The 19,436-nt window shown below is 43.2% G+C and overlaps 3 protein-coding genes across 3 annotated transcripts in view; 2 read left to right on the top strand and 1 right to left on the bottom strand.

Annotated features, from left to right (window-relative positions):
* IL20RB (interleukin 20 receptor subunit beta) overlaps positions 1–8,590 on the top strand; it is a 139,900-nt gene extending 131,310 nt beyond the window's left edge. The window contains exon 8 of the transcript XR_014170819.1: positions 8,452–8,590. The gene's annotated coding sequence lies outside the window, so the exon portion shown is untranslated. The remainder of the gene's footprint in view (positions 1–8,451) is intronic.
* CTU1 (cytosolic thiouridylase subunit 1) lies at positions 133–5,261 on the top strand. The gene is made up of 2 exons (XM_081920789.1): positions 133–709; positions 4,131–5,261. Exons 1-2 carry the CDS (start codon positions 208–210, stop codon positions 4,685–4,687), a joined length of 1,059 nt encoding a protein of 352 aa, XP_081776915.1. The 5' UTR covers positions 133–207; the 3' UTR covers positions 4,688–5,261.
* On the bottom strand, positions 8,114–15,436 carry LOC309375860 (trypsin-like; the record flags this gene model as incomplete). Its single annotated transcript, XM_081921779.1, has 6 exons — positions 8,114–8,318; positions 9,774–9,910; positions 11,603–11,856; positions 13,156–13,312; positions 14,326–14,407; positions 15,377–15,436. 6 exons carry the CDS (start codon positions 15,434–15,436, stop codon positions 8,142–8,144), a joined length of 867 nt encoding a protein of 288 aa, XP_081777905.1. The 3' UTR covers positions 8,114–8,141.
* Positions 15,437–19,436: the final 4,000 nt, after the last annotated feature.

Here is a 19,436-nt window from a genome sequence, read left to right as displayed (position 1 = left end):
ACAGCGCACTTCCAGGCGAGTGCGACCAGCCCCGCATTCGCAAGCACCGCTGGGGGCACCGTGGAGGAAGGCAGAGCCCAGATCCCGACAGCAGGTCTGTGGCGGTGCATGCTGGGAGTTGTAGTTTCAGACGCACGCGACCGGAGGGGCTTGCAAGGCAGCTTCCGAGCCGCTGGAAGTAGACGAGGCCCTCCTCGCTGGCCCAGGATGCCGGCGCCCGTGCTCTGCGCGAGTTGCGGGTCCCGGCGCGCCGCGCTCCGCCGCCCCAAGACGGGCCAGGCGCTGTGCCGGGAGTGCTTCGTGGCGGCCTTCGAGGCGGAGGTGCACGGCACCGTGGTGGCGGCGCGGCTCTTCCAGCCGGGCGAGACGGTGGCCATCGGGGCGTCGGGGGGCAAGGACTCCACGGTGCTGGCGCACGTGCTGCGGCTGCTCAACGAGCGCCACGGCTACGGCCTACGCCTGCTGCTGCTCTCCGTGGACGAGGGCATCGCCGGCTACCGGGACGACTCGCTGGCCGCCGTGCGCCGCAACCAGGGCCGCCTGGGGCTGCCGCTGCACGTGGTCTCCTACCAGGAGCTCTACGGCTGGAGCATGGACCGCATCGTCCGCCACGTCGGCCTCAAAAACAACTGCACCTTCTGCGGGGTCTTCCGGCGGCAGGCGCTGGACCGAGGCGCCGCCTTGCTCGGGGCTGACAAGATCGCCACAGGTGCGGGGATTGGGGCTGGAGGGGGCAGCCGGATTGGGGCGCTCCGGGTGCGGTGGGGCTCCCGAGGTCCATCAGCGCCGGCCGGTGTGGTCAGCCGTCTGGGGTGATGGGGTCTGTCGCCCAACAGCACCCGGAGGGCCACTGCTTAACCATCTCCGTCTAAAGAGCTTCTGAGCAACTGCAGAGGGCACGGCAACAACGAAGCTCTTGTGGGGTCACAACCTTAACTCACGAATACATAACTATTTATTGGGAGCACTTTTACTCCCCTGTTTCAAGTTAGAGACTTCTAAGTCATAGAACTGGTGGAAGGCAGCCCTGTTCAGGGAAGTTTTTAATATTTAACGCTGTATTGTTTTTAATACCTGATTGGGAGCCGCCCAGAGTGGCTGGGGAAACTCAGCCAGATGGGCGGGGTATAAATAATAAATTATTATTATTATTATTATTATTATTATTATTATTATTATTATTATTATCATCATCATCATCATCATCATCATTATAAGGGACTTCCAGGTCATCTGGTCCAGCCCCCTGCAAATGCAGGAATCTCCACTAAAAGCATCCATGACAGATGGCCATTCAACCTCTGCTTTAAAACCTCCAAAGAAGGAAAGTTCACCACCTTCCAACAGAGTCTATTCCATTGTCAGGACAGCTCTTACCATCAGACAGTTCTACCTGATGTTTAGTCAAAATCTCCTTTCTTGTAACTTGAATTCTTAGGTACGGCTTCTACCATCCAGGGCATGAGAAAACAAGCTTGTCCCATCATTCTTGTGAGGAGCCCTTTAGATATTTGAGAAAACGGGTCCCTGAACCAGTTGCAAATATTATTAGTATTATAATAATAATATATTCTTTTCCCCCTTTCTAATATTTTATTTTCCATTCTTCCATTTTACAATAGTCAACAATAAATATAAATCCACACAAATCCAATAATATTTTCTGCAATTTCCCTACTTCCCCTTCTGCAGTTTCTTATTTTTCTATCAAATTCTTACTACATATCTTAATTTATCCTTTTTGCCATTTTATCCTTTTTAATTCCCTTAGATTTCTGACTGTTCATGCTTATATCAGTCCTAACGTTTTTTATTGTTTGCAATTTATTTTCATATATTCAATAAATTTTCCCCATTCTATTACAAAGAGTCTATCATCTTGATCTCTTAATCTTCTGGTAAGTTTTGCCATCTCTGCATATTCCATCAGGCCATTGGTCATACTGGCAGACCCTGAAGGGAGTTGGAGTTTGGAGGGTCACATGTTCCCCACAGTTGCCCTATTTAGAGATTGCTGCTGCTGCGACTGTTCCCTGGTGCAATATACGTACACGCAAACACACATTAAATATATCATAAATATTATCTATAAGCAACACAGCTACCCATTTGCTTTTCATTTCTCCCTTGAGTAAGGCCAAACCACTCTATCTTCCTTACTCTCTTTGCATAGTGAGACCATGTAACCCTCCCCCATCCCCGTTTCTAAGCCCAATGTGATTTTTGGGGTGAGGAAGGACTTTGCTTTGCATGCTGCTCCATATGACCAATAGCCCTACTAGATCAGACCAAAGGCTCATCTAGTTCAGCATCCTGTTCTGCTTGGCCGGGGGCCAACTGATGGGCATGCTGGGAAAGAAATTGGGACAGTCAAGGCGACTGAAGGAAACCTCCAGGGAGCAAAAAACGACCAAAGTTAGCCTCAGTGAGGCAGAAGGCTGATGACCAGCTTCTTCCTGCTTGCTTTTCAGGAGCTGTAACTGCCCTTCCAAGTTAGGTCTTATTCCAGACTCAGCAGGCATTGCTGAAGGCATGGCCCCTTGTTTGCTCTATGTAGTTGACTCTGGATCTATAGGCAAACTTCAGGATGGTAGGATCTACTTTGTGCATTTTAATTTACTCAAATCCTGAGGTCCACCAGCCAGTGCCTGATGCAGAAAAGAGTAGCTCAGGGGCGCAGACATATGCAGGTGGTGTTAGAAGGTGGTCTCTTGTGCTGGGCACTAGATCGCTGACCCTTCCCTCCCTGATTCTTTTTCATTTAAATTTTGCTTGCAGGGAGGCTGGGCTCATTGCAAAGCACAGTACAACCCACCAGCTTACTTTGCCCAAAGGCCACCTTTACAGGGAGGTGGGGTGGCATTTACCTGGTTTCCTGGTGCCCTTGTTGCTGCAGGTTACTGGAAATGGAAACAGTGAGGTGATGGAGCATTCAACACTGTGGAGATGTACCAGGTTGGCTCTGCAGGTGCATCAGCACAGTGCTGACCTACCAAGCGCTTCACGCTTCTCCCTCTCTATAAACTGTAGTGATGCTTCTGCCAGGAGGCCAGATAAGCGCATACACACAATTGATCTGTACATGTAAAGTAGCATATCCAAACACTATGCCCATTTCCACTGCAGGCCTGCACCCCGACTCCTTTTAAAAACCTAGCAACAACCCTGCATCCACTTAGAATTAAGGATCTGGGGGCTCCTGAGTGCATTTAATTAAGAATAAAAAATCCCACTCGATTCTGTTAACAAGAAAGGCAACCACAGAGAACCACCAACGCAGTTTGCCTCCATCTGGCATTCCTAATTGGTGCTTATAAATATTAAGGATAGATTGTAACTTATAATTATTTGTATATTGTTGAATGGTTATTGTTGTTGGCTTATTGAGATGGTTTAAAAGAAAAATAAAGAAGGAGGAATTCACTCCTAGTTTTTCCCTAAGCTCCCTCCATCTGCCTACTTTTTTGGGCGGGGGGGGAGGAATATAATAGAGCTAGTGCAATATAGTGCTTGGAGTGCTAGAGTAGAACCTGGGAAACAAGGGTTCAAATCCTCGCCAACCCATGATGCTTCTCATCCTATCCTACCTTGCCGGGTTGTTGTGGGGAATAAATGAGGAGCGGGGAGAACTGTTTCTGGTCCTTTGAACTCCTTGGATAAAAAGGTGGGATCTAAGTGCAATGAAGAAGAAGAATAAAACTTTTTAGCGATTGCTATAGTTAAATACCGTATTTTTCACTCTATAAGACGCACCAGACCACAAGACGCACCTAGTTTTTGAAGGAGGAAAACAAGAAAAAAAATATTCTGAATCCCAGAAGCCAGAACAGCAGGAGGGATCACTGCGCAGCGAAAGCAGCAATCCCTCTTGCTGTTCTGGCTTCTGGGATAGCTGCGCAGCCTGCATTCGCTCCATAAGATGTACACACATTTCCCCTTACTTTTTAGGAGGGAAAAAGTGAGTCTTATAGAGCAAAAAATACGGAAATCCAAATCCCTTGTGAATCTGCTGCTAATTGTACTTAGAAATCTACCGGCAGCTCTTGATCTTCATTCCGCCTATACCAGGGATAGCCAGGAAGATGTGTGTCCTGCTGACTCGTCCTATTGCTGTCTGATTCATTCTTTAGGTCATAATGCAGATGACATCGCTGAGACGGTGCTGATGAACTTCCTGCGGGGGGACGTTGGGCGCCTCCGGCGCTGCGCGGACATACTGACGGGAAGCGAGGGGCAGCTGCCGCGCTGCAAGCCGCTGAAGCATGCCTACGAGAAGGAGATTGTGCTGTACGCTTACTTCCAAGGCTTGGACTACTTCAGCACCGAGTGCGTGTACTCCCCCAACGCCTACCGCGGACACACCCGCGCCCTGCTCAAAGACCTCGAAGCCACGCGGCCCAGCACGGTGGCTGACCTGGTGCACTCGGGCGAGCGGCTGGCGGTGCGCGAGGATGTCCGCATGCCCACCCAGGGCACATGCCAGCGGTGCGGCTACCTCTCCAGCCAGCCCCTCTGCAAAGCTTGCTTGCTGCTGGAAGGGCTCAATCGTGGCCTCCCTCGGCTGGGCATCGGCAAGACCAGCCGGCTGCAGAAAGCTTTGCTGGGCGGGGAGAAGCCAGAAACCAGCTTACAGGAAGAGGAAGGCCCTCGGCAAGCAAAGCGAGGCCCGAGAGCCATAGACTTCTGAGCCTGTCCCTACCCATGGTTCCCATCACCCCTGACAGTTAGTCATTCTGGCTGCAGCAGGTGTCTCAACAACAACTGGCGGGTTTTACTTAAAATCAAATTATATTCAATATCAGGGGAATCCAACTCCCAAGAGACTGCGATCAACTCACAGAAAAAAAATATGGCAGTGATCTACCCCATTTTTTGTGGTTGTTGAGCTTTTTTTAGGGAGGAAAATGACAAAATTGAGTAAAGCGGGAAAGCCACTCACCAAAAGAAAAAACAATCTGTCAAGCAGCAGAAACTCTGTCTTCCGTTCCAACAATCATGCAAAAATGGAGGACAGGGCGAGGAGGAGGAAGGGGCCGGATGCTCTGATGCCAACGAAAAGGAGTCCACAACCGACAGTGATCTACTGGAACCTTCCAATCGACCTGTTGGACACCCCTGTTCTATATTATCTATTTCCTACTGGTCTAAGAGCAGGGACATTATTATTATTATTATTATTATTATTATTATTATTATTATTATTATTATTATATTTTTGGCTGAAGGCCAGGTTATAAACAAATAAACAAAATTTACAAAAAGATAGTGTGTGTTCATTTTTCTTAAACTGTTAACAGAGTAACTGATCTCTGTGTTGATTCTGTCTGTATACTCTGGCTTTCCTGATTAAGACAAAGATGCACCTGTTTTGTAATTCTTGGTGAAAAGGTGGCAATAATGAGCAGCTACTTGTGGACCCAATAGAAACAGGCCAGTGGTTTGCCAGGGTCTGCCTTCTGGCCACAACTTTTCCCTTTGTACAACAGGGGTGGGTGGCCTGGAAATTGGAGACACTGTTGGACTCTGACATCCCATCTCTCCTGATTTATGCTCCCTGGGGCTCATGGGAGTTGGAGTCCAATGATGTCTGAAGGACCAGATTTCCTCTCCCTGCAGTACTGTTTAGGCCAGCAACGTGCCAAGCTGTAGTCCTGGTTGGTTCACCACACTAGGCAGCTGTGCTTAGGACTGTTGAGTTCTTGGTTGTAGCCCCAACAGCTCCTGACCAGTAGAGAGATAGGTGGGAAGAAATCGTGCAGAAAACTGAATATGCCCACACCCAAGCAAGTATTCTGAGTCACAGAACTGAAGTGGCCCATGTAGCCCATCCTTCTGCAGGAAATCCAGAGTGATACCATTCCAAAAGATGGTTGTCAAAGCAGGGCCAATCAGAGAGAGGACCAGGAGGGCCATTTGGTCTGGGATCTTAAGCTCAAAAGGGTCCTCCAATTTAGACACTTGTTAGTTTTTTGTCATTCAATCAAGTTTTGGCAGTCTTTTTAAATGCACATTGGATCAAAATGTATTTAAGCAGAATTGGACACACTCCACTTTAAGAGCTTAAAATTTAAGCAAATAAGAGGTGTTTTGGCAAAATACCTTTTTTTTTTGTTTTGTTAGCTCATAATAGAGGATGCCATATTAAAGAGTTACAAATGTTATTAAGAATTAATGTTAATAACAACCGGGGGAAAGGAAGACATAACATCTTACAAGGGCAGGAAGAAGCACCACGAACAGGATACAGCGGTACCTCGGGTTAAGAACTTAATTTGTTCTGGAGGTCCATTCTTAACCTGAAACTGTTCTTAACCTGAGGTACCACTTTAGCTAATGGGGCCTCCCACTGCTGCCGCGCCACCGTACGATTTCTGTTCTCATCCTGAAGCAAAGTTCTTAACCCGAGGTACTGTTTCTGGGTTAGCGAAGTCTGCAACCTGAAGCATCTGTAACCCGAGGTACCACTGTAATTGACACAGAACAAGGAAGAACAAGGAGATAGTTTGAGTTGCTCACTTGTAGTTTCATAAATCAATTAATGTGTCAATACAAATAGAAGTTATTAATATTACAGTTGTATAAGGGATTATTATTATGACCAGAATGTCATGGAAATTAAAAAGATATTAGAATGCAGAAATAATCAAGCCATCAATTCTAGCACATGGGGGGGCACCTTTTCTAAATTATATAATTCGGTATTTGAAATATTGGTACAGTCATGCGCAGAAGTGGCGAATCGTGACCCGCAGATGTGGGTTGCGTTGTGCTCAGGTTGCGAACAGGGCTCCGGAACGGATCCTGTTCGCATCCAGAGGTACCACTGTATTAATAATTGTGTTATAAATTGGTATTGTTATAATGAGGCTATTATTGGATTGCAATTGAAAACTAATAAAATTATATTAAAAATAAGAATTAATGTTAGTAAGAATTAAGTTTTGCAAGATTAGGCCACAATGAATGTGTCTTCTCAGATCAGCTGATTATATTAACAAACCTCTTAGGCATCATCGGCAATGCACATTTAAATAACTATCATTCCACTGGAAACAATCATGGCTTTCCCCCAAAGCATCCTGGAGACTGTAGTTTGTTAAAGTTGCTGGGAGTCGTTAAGAAACCCCTATTCCCCTAGAGCTGCAACTGTTAAAGAGTTCCCTGGGAAGAGGGGTTAATTGTTAAACCACTCTGGGAATTGTAATCTGATAGACCTTGGCTGGTCCTAAGGAGATCTTGTGAAATCCTTGCTTGTTGCCGAACAAGCTAAACCACTTGCAGCTTATTCCAGTGTTTTTCAACCACTGTTCCGCGGCACACTAGTGTGCCGCGAGATGTTGCCTGGTGTGCCGTGGGGAAAATTGAAAAATTCGAAAGATTTAAAAATAAAGTATTTTATAATTTTTCACATTTCTGTTTACTTACTATTTCATAATAAAGTAATTATAAAATACTTTCTTTGTGTTTCTTTGATTCCTATTCAAGAGAATTACTTTATATATAGTCAATATAGGCACAGAGTTAAATTTTTTAACATTTTCTAATGGTGGTGTGCCTCATGATTTTTTTCATGAAACAAGTGTGCCTTTGCCCAAAAAAGGTTGAAAAACACTGGCTTATTCAATAAGTGGTCGTCATGCACATGGAAGGTTTACAGACAACCTTGCCATGTCAGCTACATTCCACATCCACAGTGGGAAGCAGTGTGCTTTTGAATGCCAGCCATTGAAAATCACAAGTGGGGAGAATTGTGCTGTTGTGATCAGGTTCTGCGTATGGGCTTCCCACAGGCATCTGGTTGGCTAGTGTGAGAACAGAATGCTGCACTAGATGAGCCCATTGGCCTGACCTAGCAGGCTCTTTGTACGTTATTGCTGATCGGCAACTGCTATCAACTTTTCATATAACTGTGAAGTTGGAAGGGACCGCAAGGGTCATCTAGGCCAACCCTTGCAATGCGTGAATTTTTTGACTCTCTGATTAAGAGTCTCATGCTCTACTAACAGAGCTATCCCAGAAGAGAGCTGGGGTATAGGTGACAACTGTTGGAAATGCTCCCATTTCTGCGCTCTGCATGAGAAAAATGGTACTAAGAAGCAAAGGTAATAATGCATTTGCGCCAGGCTTTTTATTGAGGGATATCAGCCCTGGGCTGGTGCTTTTGTGTCATTTTCAGCCATGGTTTCCTCGATCCACTTCCAAAATTTGCAGATCTCCATGAAAACAGCAGGGTTTTTCTTGGATGCACACTTCACAGCTCCCGATGACACTAAACCGTGAAGGACCCCGTTGCAAATCAAGGGGCTCCCAGAATCTCCCTGTAAATTCAACAAGAGGAAAGGGGTCAGAGAGCAGGAGAACTCTTTGGTGTGGTAATACTTGCTTCCTTGGGTAGTTCGGTGTCTCTCCCCCTACCCCCCATGCCCCACCAATATCTTAATACCCTTCTAGTTACAGATAGGTAGCCGTGTTGGTCTGCCATAGTCAAAACAAAAAAATTCCTTCCAGTAGCACCTTAAAGACCAACTAAGTTAGTTCTTGGTATGAGCTTTCGTGTGCATGCACACTTCTTCAGATACACTGAATACCCTTCTGTTTCTGCTCACTTCCTTTTTTCTTTTTTCCTTTTAATTAGGAAGATTTAGACAAGGAGTAGGCAGAAGTTAGACTGGGCTGTGCTGGTAGGTCGCTGGATGATCTGAAGTACCGGTAGATTGGCAAGAATTTCTTACTACCAACAATGGTGGCAACAAAACAACCCTAAAAAATGTACTGCTGAAAGGGAAGAATGGGATATGCAGAAATATATTTCTGTATGGAAGAACTATGAGCTCAGTCTAGTTTTGGTACTTTATAAACAAATTCCTGGGCTCAAAATTCTTTTATTGTAAATATTTGTTTCCCTTCTACTGATGGATCTCAAGTAATAAGAAGGAAAAATAAAATAAAAATAGAAGTCTGCTTGCTACTGACATTGGAGAAATCCTAACCATGTCTACTCATAAGTAAGGATATGTGACTCTGTCAGTTTGGGTTTCTCATTTCCCAGTCTGCAAGTTCAGTTTTCTACGTTTCCACATCAGTTTGGGGTGTGTTTTTTTTAACTCATGAAAATTCATCAGCCTTTTAATGCAAACTTCTATTATACATATTTTTACATGGGATTTTGCTTAGTATTTTTGCAAAGCAATTTCCCCTAATGTGCATGCTCTTTTCCCTAATACATGCATCATTACACACACTTTATCCAAGTATATGCATTTTTGTACATATTCCATAGCTGGAGAACTGCATTGCAAAACTCTGAGAAGTGCAAATATCAGAGGAATTGTGTGTTTCAAATCAAATATTGTTTCAGAATGTATATTAGGCAGGTTCATATTTAGACGTGAACTGAATCAAATGATTCTATGATTCTATTCCATCTCTACTCAGAAGTTCCACTGACCAAAGTTGGACTTGGACTACAATCCTAACCCCATTTACCTGGGAATATATATGCTGCACTAAATTAAATAGGGCCAACTTCTGAGTAGACATGAATAATGTTTTACTGGATTCTTGCATCTTGATACTATGCGCTGACTTTTTGCTTGTGCCTTTATTGTTGCAATTTGTGTGACTTGCTTATTTTTATTTTTTGTTATTTTATGTAGTGTATAAGTTATATATGAATAGCGTAGTTCAGATTGCAGGCTAAGTCACAGGAAATTTGCATTGTGATACACACAACAGTGCCTCTGACCCATAGTCACCTAGTGTTTGTTGCTCACCTGGCACAAGTCTTTGCCTCCTTCCATTTTTCCTGAGCAAATCTCGTTGTCTGCAAAGTAGCTTCCGTACCTAGACTTGCATATGTATTTTGACAGGATCTCTGTGTCCAAACATTGCAGGACATTGGCATAATTTACTGCAAAATGAATGCTTGGGTCAGTGTGTGTGTGACACTGGCTGTTTGGGAGTTGCTGCTTAACTATTTTAGCTTCAGGTTCCTCCCTCACGAATGCCAGAAGCTGTGGTGGTTGCTGTCCATTGCAACCATAAGGTGGAAGGCAGGAAGACCAACTTTGCCCCCATATTCCTCCCTATTGAGTTCTGCAAGGGGCAACACTGAGACTCAGAGGAGGAAGCCAACAGCCAGGGCCACCCCCAGGATTCGTCGTAAGTAATAATAATTTATTTATAATAATTATTATTATTATTTATACCCCGACCATCTGGCTGGGCTTCCCCAGCCACTCTGGGCAGCTTCAAAAAATAAAATAAAAAATTAAAGTACTGTAATACATCAAACATTAAAAGCTTCCCTAAACAGGGCTGCCTTCAGATGTCTTCTAAAAGTCTGGTAGTTGTTGTTCTCTTTGACATCTGGTGGGAGGGTGTTCCACAGGGAGGGCGCCACTACCGAGAAGGCCCTCTGCCTGGTTCCCTGTAACTTAGTTTCTCGCAGTGAGGGAACTGCCAGAAGGCCCTCGGCGCTGGACCTCAGTGTCCGGGTAGAACGATGGGGGTGGAGACGCTCCTTCAGTAAGGCGAGAGGTAGGTGAGGGCTTGCTTGGAGCAGAATGAGATGCCCCACTCATAGGATCATAGAACTTTAGAGTTGGAAGGGACCCTGCGGGCCATCTTCTCCAACTCCTTGCAATGTAAGAATCTCAGCTAAAGCATCCATGACAGATGGCCATCCAAACTCTGCTTAAAAGCCTTCAAGGAAGGAGAGTCCACTACTTTCATTCACCTTAATGGACTACTGGCTAGTAGATGCAATTCCCCATCCCACAACTGGAAACACAGTATGGACAGAGGCAGCTGCCCTTATACTTAGGCCCATAAATCACCTAATCTAGTGGTTCCTAAAGTAGGCAGTACTGGGAGGCGGTGGGATTACCTTGCTAAGAGGCAAGGGGGCATTGGAGTGTAAAGGGCTATCAGACTTCAAAATGCTGAATCAAGTTGATCCATTTTGTTGAGTTAGTTAAACTGGATCGTTTTAACTGGATTTTGAATAGCGGTGCAGTTAATTGTTACAGTGGTACCTCGGGCTACATACGCTTCAGGTTACATACGCTTCAGGGTACAGACTCCGCTAACCCAGAAATATTACCTCGGGTTAAGAATTTTGCTTCAGGATGAGAACAGAAATCCTGCTCCGGCGGCGCGGCAGCAGCGGGAGGCCCCATTAGCTAAAGTGGTGCTTCAGGTTAAGAACAGTTTCAGGTTAAGAACAGACCTCTGGAACGAACTAAGTACTTAACTTGAGGTACCACTGTACTGTCTTTTTGTTTCTCACGCTTACGCCCCGCCCCCCATTTTTTTTAGTAGTTTGCTCAGGGTTATGAAACTGCAGGTGCTCAGGATTTAGGTGTTTTTGGTTTCGGTTAAGGTAGTCTGCAAAAGCTTACATCATTTACATCACCTTATTTCATGCTTTCCTTTGTAGGAACTGCACCAGGCCCCTCAAGTACCTCAATCTAGCCTTGGTTTGCAGGAGGTCTTGTGAAACCCTTGCCTGCTGATGGACGTTGCAAGCTAAACTTCTTGCAGCTCATCCCAAAAGTGGTCATTGCACATGGAACCTTGACCCTCTGGCCTTTCCTCTTACCTTCGGGGAAAGTAGTAGTGCCCCAGCCAGACACCACACACTTTGTTCCAGTGGGTGCGCATTCCTTAGCAAAAGGGATGGTCTTAATGGTATCTCCCAGGATTGCAGGTGGGGATAGCTTCAGAAGCATGACATCGTTTTTCATTGTTCGGTATTCAAACTTAGGGTGGGGGATGGCTCTGATTACTTTGGAAGACTGTTCCCCAACCTCTTGCTTATACAAATCATGCTCCCCAAGATGAACCATGAGATCACTGCAAGGGAGACAATAGCGAAGACACAGAGGTGTTCAGAACTATTGTATGGCACAGCCCTTCTTATACCAAACCATTTCCATGCTATTCTTGGCCTCGATTCTTTGCTTGACTAGGACAGGGTTTGTGGCCCAGATTTGATATGATTTAATAGTTCTTATATCCCGCTTTTCCAGCATCAATGCTGAGCTCAAAACAAGTCTCAATGATAGCTCTGGTACTGAAAATGAGTAGAACATTTCAGTCGGTATAATCACATCCAAAACATATAATGAAGGCAAAAACAAATTCAACAAATGATTAATACAATTCAGTAAAGGTAAAGGGACCCCTGACCATGAGGTCCAGTCGTGGCCGAATCTGGGGTTGCGGCGCTCATCTCATTTTACTGGTTGAGGGAGCCGGCGTACAGCTTCCGGGTCATGTGGCCACCATGACTAAGCCGCTTCTGGCAAACCAGAGCAGCACACGGAAATGCCGTTTACCTTCCCGCCGGAACGGTACCTAATTATCTACTTGCACTTTGACTTGGTTTCAAACTGCTAAGTGGGCAGGAGCAGGGACCAAGCAACGGGAGCTCACCCTGTCACAGGGATTCGAACTGCCAACCTTCTGATCAGCAAGTCCTAGGCTCTGTGGTTTAACCCACAGCACCACCTGCATATAAACTCGTAAAGAATTCAAAATGTAAGAAATGGCTGCTGAGGACCAGCTCTCTGCTGGCTGACTGCCTCTGGGCAGGGACTTCTTCACCTAGTGCAGCAGCAGAATCTCAGGCAATTAAAAAATGACGAAGAAGAAAAGCGATCCATTCTAGATTGTTTTGTAAATGTCTGGAGAGATTAAAGGTTAAAAAAAAGGTAAAGGACCCCTGGACGGTTAAGTCCAGTCAAAGGCGACTATGGGGTTGCAGTGCTCATCTCACTTTTCAGGCTGAGGGAACTGGCGTTTGTTCATGGACAGCTTTCCAAGTCATGTGGCCAGCATGACTAAACTGCTTCTGGTGCAACGGGACACCGTGACGGAAACCAGAGCACACGGAAATGCCATTTACCTTCCCACCACAATGGTACCTACTTACATACTTGTACCGGTGTGCTTTTGAACTGCTAGGTTGGCAGGAGATGGGACAGAGCAATGGGAGCTCACCACCGTTGCATGGATTTGAACCAGCGACTTTCTGATTGGCAAGCCCAAGAGGCTCAGTGGTTTAGACCACAGCACCACCCACTCCCCTACTCTGGAGACATTATCCTCCCTCTCACCCACCGCTTCCTCCCTATGACCTCACAAACTTGCCTTTGCAGACAGTGTCCAGCTGTAAGCACCCAGTGCTCATTGATCAAGGCTCCACCACATCGAGTGAGTTGACTGTCGAAGACAAATACTTGCCAGGGCTGAGAGTGCGGCCAACATTCGGATCCGCCGATAATACGCTCGCCGGTCTGTGCTGACACTGTGACACAAATACCATCATATATTACACATTTGCTGACACGGGGGGCTTCCAGTAAGAGTGTGCTTCATTAGATGGGAAGCTGTTTCCCAGAAATGCAGGTGAAGTACCCCACCCCCATGCCGATGGGATCCTGCAGATAATAATGATTACTGGAATAAGATGAAAGCTTGAGTGTGAGCATGAATGTCCTGTACTGTTGAGAACAGTAAGTTATACAAAGCTTGGAAATCTTATGGTTCCTCAACATAGTGTGCTTTCACTCAGACTGCAACATCTACATGAAATTGTTGTGTGCCAGGTACATTAAAGGCTCTTTAGGTACATTAAGGCATTTGCCAGGCTTGACTGAAACTAAAAGTAGAACCCTATGTGTATCCTTCTGTTCAGATAGCGATTTTTCAGTCCTACTGGCTTGCTCATTTCTTCCTTCCTCTCAAAGTCCCTTGTAAAATGTTCTGATCAACGTCAAGCAGATACAGTGGTACCTCGGGTTAAGTACTTAATTCGTTCTGGAGGTCTGTACTTAACCTGAAACTGTTCTTAACCTGAGGTACCACTTTAGCTAATGGGGCCTCCTGCTGCCGCTGTGCCACCGCTGCATGATTTCTGTTCTCATCCTGAAGCAAAGTTCTTAACCTGAGGTAATATTTCTGGGTTAGCGGAGTCTGTAAGCTGAAGCATATGTAACCTGAAGCGTATGTAACCTGAGGTACCACTGTACGTAGTTATTTTAGTCTAACATAACTGTTTTATTGTCCAACATAGGATTTTAAAATCCATATCCTGGATTGGTTGTTTTTGAAAGTAATTTTTATTTGTGTTCTCACATACAGTTTTAAAATAATAAGTAGAAAATAAATTGGCTTGACAACCATATGTCAGGAGTGCTCTGATGGTGTTTCCTGCTTGGCAGGGGGTTGGACTCGATGGCCCTTGTGGTCTCTTCCAACTCTATGATTCTATGATTCTATTCTAAATGAATAAAAATTGAAAACAAAACCACAACAAACCAAAGACACCACACAAAACACCTAAGGACTTCTCTTCCTCTCCTTCTCTAGTATCCGTTATTTTCCTTCTCTTCCATGTATTCTAAGTTACCAAGTTCTACCATAGCTATCAACTTTTCCCTTTTCTTGCGAGGAATCCTATTTGGAATAAGGGAATTTCCCTTTAAAAAAGGGAAACTTTGACAGCTATGAGTTCTACTCTTCTTACTAATTATCTCCTACTTCCTCTTATATTGCTGAATGTATTCAAGTCCTGGTAATCTGTTCACGAGTTTATATAGATTTTTAAAATTGCAAACATTTCCAGTCCTTTTTGTATCCTTGATCTTCTTGTTCTCTTACTGACCCGCCAGCTCCGCATATTCCAACAACTTAAAGTGCCATTCCTCCTTGATTGGTATTCATCCTGTTACTTTTGTGTTTTCTTTAAATTTTTTAGTTGTTTTTTATAATATTTTGTACATTGCATTGAGATATATATTTGAAACATGAGAATTATTATTATTATTATTATTATTATTATTATTATTATTATTATTATTATTAAAGTATTATTATTATTCTCTATTACCTATCCAATGTAGCAAAAACAATAAAGAGTCTTTGTGACTCACAAACCTAAAGATTCACAAATTTATCACGGCAAAAGCTTTTATTTGCTTTAATCCACTTCATGAAGTGTAATAATAAAGCGGTAAGCATATAATACATGATTCTGGCAGTGACTTTTTGTACCGTGGTCTAACATAAACAGACCTTTTCAGGGCTGTTCTGAGATGGATCCCAAGGCATTGGCTGCTATTCCCTTGGATCTCCAGCTTCTGAACTGGCTTCTTATTTCAAGTTTATTTAACACATGTTTAGTTCACTCTTCCTCCAAGGTGTTCAGGGCAGCACATGTGCTGGGGTTTACCCCAGTTCATCTTCACAACAGGTGAGTTAGAATGAGTGGCTTGGGACCATCTGGTGAGCTTCATGGTAAACAGAGATTTGAGCCCAGGTCTCCCTGGTCCTAGAGCTCCACTCCAAGCAGTAGATCCCAATGGCTCACTTTCTTCCTGCCTGCTTCCATCCTTTCCTGATCCCTAATTTGGTAAGTGAAAGTCTGCATCCTTGCAAGGATTTGTAGAGAGGCAATCTCCAGTTCTGGAACATCTTCCCTTTGGAGACTCACCAAAGAAGGAGCTTGAATCTATCTGAGCAAGTTTGCAAATACATCTCATCCCCTGGTGGCTGTAGCACCAAGGGATGACCTGCCCACATGAAACAGACATCATTGTCATTCAGCCTTCACAGGGGGACCTTATAAAACAGTGCTTTTCAGTGGAGACAAGTTTATGCCTTCATGGGCTTCCTTTGTTCCTGAGAATCCGTTCCAGAAGTCTGTTCCAAAACCAAGGCACGCTTTCCCATAGAAAGTAATGCAAAACTGATTAATCCATTCCAGACTTTTAAAAACAACCCCTAAAGCAGCAATTCAACATGAATTTTACTATCTAATGAGACCATTGATCCATAAAATGAAAGCAATAATCAATGTACTGTACTATAAAATAAATAAGACAGTATTGTAGATGATAAAAATTAAAATTATTTTTTTGCCTTACCTGCACTGATGATAGTCATTGTTTGGATGGGGGGCTTTTATCCATTTCCGCAGCCACACAATCAATCAATCAATCAATCAGTAGCTGAACTGGGTTCCACACAGTCACAAAAACAAATTAACCGAAAAAGCCTCAAAAACAAAAATGTGAAATAAATAGGAAAAACAAAAACACCAAACTTAATCTGTTCTGAAAGTCCGTTTTACTTCCGAAATGTTAGAAAACCAAGGTGCAGCTTCTGATTGGAGCAGGTGCCCTAGAAACAGTAGCCGACAGCCGCATCGTACATTCAGCTTCTGAAAAACGTTTGAAAACCAGAACACTTATTTCTGGGTTTTCGTCATTTGGGAACTAAGGCATTTGAGTACCAAGGTACGACTGTAGTTTGGCTTCCTCTGAAACTGTTAATCTGTCTACTATAGTTGAGACTAACATAGTTGTATCATTAATTATGTAATCAATTTCAATACATTTCAATGGAAGGAAAATGACAAAAACAATGCAGAAAATAATGTAGTTGCTTCTGTGACATTTTGCAGACTAATATAAAGATAACAAATACCACCCCTATTTGCATCGTTTCTGTTCCAGATCTCTGGCAACTATGTGGAATGCAGCAGCTTTTCCTATTTTCATTTCTGATGGAATTCTCTGACTCCCTAAACTACAACTCACATCTTCTCTTGCCGGTAGTTGTGATGCCATCCAGCAACATGCAGAGGTGTATGAAGAGCTTTCTATTTAAGTGTGGTTTCAGTATAAAGAACCCCAGGAAGGGAGGATACCTCAAAGTTGCTCAACCTCAGCACCTGAACAACAGACTCAGCAGTCACACAGATCACTTGCTCAAAATCTTCTCCACTACATTTGCACACACATATATATGCAAGGGAGAAATGTGTTTAGAGGAAGGCACACTTGGCAAATCCACACCGTGATCAACTCCTGCCTGGAAACCAATGTCCCCACTGTGGAAAGACGTGTGGTTCCAGAATTGGTCTCCACAGTCACTTACAGACTCATTGTTAAAAGCATGTTTATGGAAAACAATCTTATTCGGCTACAAGTGATTGCCAAAGACTCTGTCTATCTATCTATCTATCTATCTATCTATCTATCTATCTATGCACATGCACATTTTATACAGATTTGTGGCTTTTTTATTATGCCAATACAAGAGATGTATTGGAAAGTTGCGCATTTTTTTTTTAAAGATCATACATCACTTTGGAAAGGATGGGAACCCATTCAAATAAAAGAAAGTAGTTTTGTTAGGAAGTCATGATGCCCTGCCAAATTAAATTAACATTGTATGGCAATCAGTCAAGCAGCACTTATTGCAACATAAAAACAAAACACCTTAAGCTTCACCCATATAGGAATGACATATGAATGGTTAGCTCACTGCCTGTAAGCACAGGTACCTGCACCTGTGCCAGCAACAACTCTCTTACCTATAGAAGCCAGAAGCAGTACTGTGCCTAGAACTCGCTCCATGATAATGAGGTGGTTAAGGACAGGGGATGTACAATTTTATTCCTCCTACCACAACTTTAGTAAATAATTGACAGGGAAATGAACTGGACCCTCTGTTCACAGCCCTAAGACTTCATCTTTCCCTTTGGACTTACACAACGCGTTCTCTCCCTAGCACCTGCAGTGCCGCTAGCTTTGAAGAATGGTGTAGGCACTTTGCTGGAGGTGAGAAATGGCAGTTCCAGAACGTCGCTGTTTTGCAGGTGGGATTCAATCACGTAAGAACATAATAAGAACCTGTTGAATCAGGGCCAATAGCACTTTCTTTACTTGTGAATCTCAACAACTTGTATTCATACTGCCTCTGACTGATGAGCCAAAACATGTCCATTGTAGCTAGCAGCCACTCATAGCCTAATTCTCTTTTAAAGCAGTCTATGTTGGTGGCCATCCCTACTTCTTGTGGTTGTGAATTCCATAGTTAAATCACCTTGCACAGTTATAACATAAGCCCATCTAGTCCAGGTTTCCATATATAGGTTTCTATGGGAAGCTCACAAGCAGAAACTGAGCATGTTACCACTCTTCCCACCTGCAATTCCCAGTTAAATTTCATTTGGTGCTGTCATGCAAACCTGATTCCTGTTTTTGTTTTGTAATGTAGTTTTTATTCATTTACATCTTTAAACTGTTTAACAAGGTTGCATTGAGATATTATTGAGAGGTCTAGAGGGTAGCAGCACGAGAATGGTCCTTCTCTGCAGTGGCTCCCTGTCTGTGCACTGCTCTCCCCAGGGAAGTTCACTATACAACTTTAGGTGCCTTCATTATACACCTTTAGGTGCCAGGCAAAAAGGTTCCTTTTTAACCAGGCCTTGGTTGACCTGATCAACATCCCATACCCTTTTAAAATGTGGCTCTTTTGGGGGGGGGGATATTATTGGGTTATTGCTTTTATTTTAATTTTATATACTGTGATTTTTTATGTGATCTTTTTATGTGACCTCCAGGTATAGGGCGGTATATAAATTCAATTATTATTATTATTATTAATAATAATAATAGAAGAGCAATAATTACATAAAATTAAAAATAAAACAACACTCAGATAAACATTTCTTTCTTTCTTTTTATTAAAGATTTTCTTGATTTACAAAAGTGTGTGCAATGTCTCTCTCTCGGATTTTTCCCCCCATGTAACATTTTTACAAATCGTTTGTTGAGACATTAGGAAGTCAGATAAACATTTCTGAACATATCAACATAGTTTGTCAAAGTGTATATACCAAAGTTATTACAGATATGAAATGATGTATTCTAATGTCTATTGCATAGATTGATGATCAAAGTAAAAAGTATGTTGTATCAGCAACAGATAGAATTGACAGGAATTTATAGGAAGTGAGGGAGGGGGGAGTAAACATGTACATGCCAGACTGTGCTGTAAACTATAGATAGTTTTACCATAGACTTCATTATTTGTGTAATCAATAATCACACCAGACTCTAATTTATTTATTTTTTGTTATGTATTTTAAGACACCTCCTTAACAGTTGCCCTTAAAAGGCTTGAACTGAGCCCTAATATAATTCCTTTTAACATATAAAGGGACAGCAATAACATGAAATTCAGAATGGCTCTGGTCAAATCATTGTCTCAGGCGAGCCTCACAAGATCTTGTGAAGATATTTGTTGTTTATTTGCTCCATTTCTAAACTGCCCATCAGCTAAGTCCTCAAATATTATGAGATGATGTATGCCTATAGTGAAGAGTAAATAGAAGCTGTTAGAAAACTATGAAACAAAAATTCCAAGTAATTAACAAATAGTTAAAACTAGGTAGAAAAAGAGAAAGGTCTGAATGCTGTGATGTACCAAAATTTAAAAGGTTGCTTTTTAATTGAAAAGCAAAACATTCCCAATTTTCTATGACAAATTAAAACTTTTTTTAAAAAAAGATCTCTAACTAGCAAGGAAAACCAACATTAATCCTATAACGAGCGAATAAACAAGTCTCTCCAGAGTAC

This window comes from Podarcis melisellensis (assembly GCF_964234715.1).
Source record: "Podarcis melisellensis genome assembly, chromosome: 8".
In the NCBI taxonomy this organism is placed as follows: Eukaryota; Metazoa; Chordata; class Lepidosauria; order Squamata; family Lacertidae; genus Podarcis; species Podarcis melisellensis.
This window is presented reverse-complemented; position numbering and strand designations above follow the sequence as displayed.

Coding starts and splice junctions, on each gene's coding strand:
- CTU1 (XM_081920789.1), top strand. CDS start 208: ATGCCGGCGCCCGTGCTCTGCGCGAGTTGCGGGTCCCGGCGCGCCGCG. Junction 710..4,130: donor GGCTGACAAGATCGCCACAG/GTGCGGGGATTG, acceptor TTCATTCTTTAG/GTCATAATGCAGATGACATC.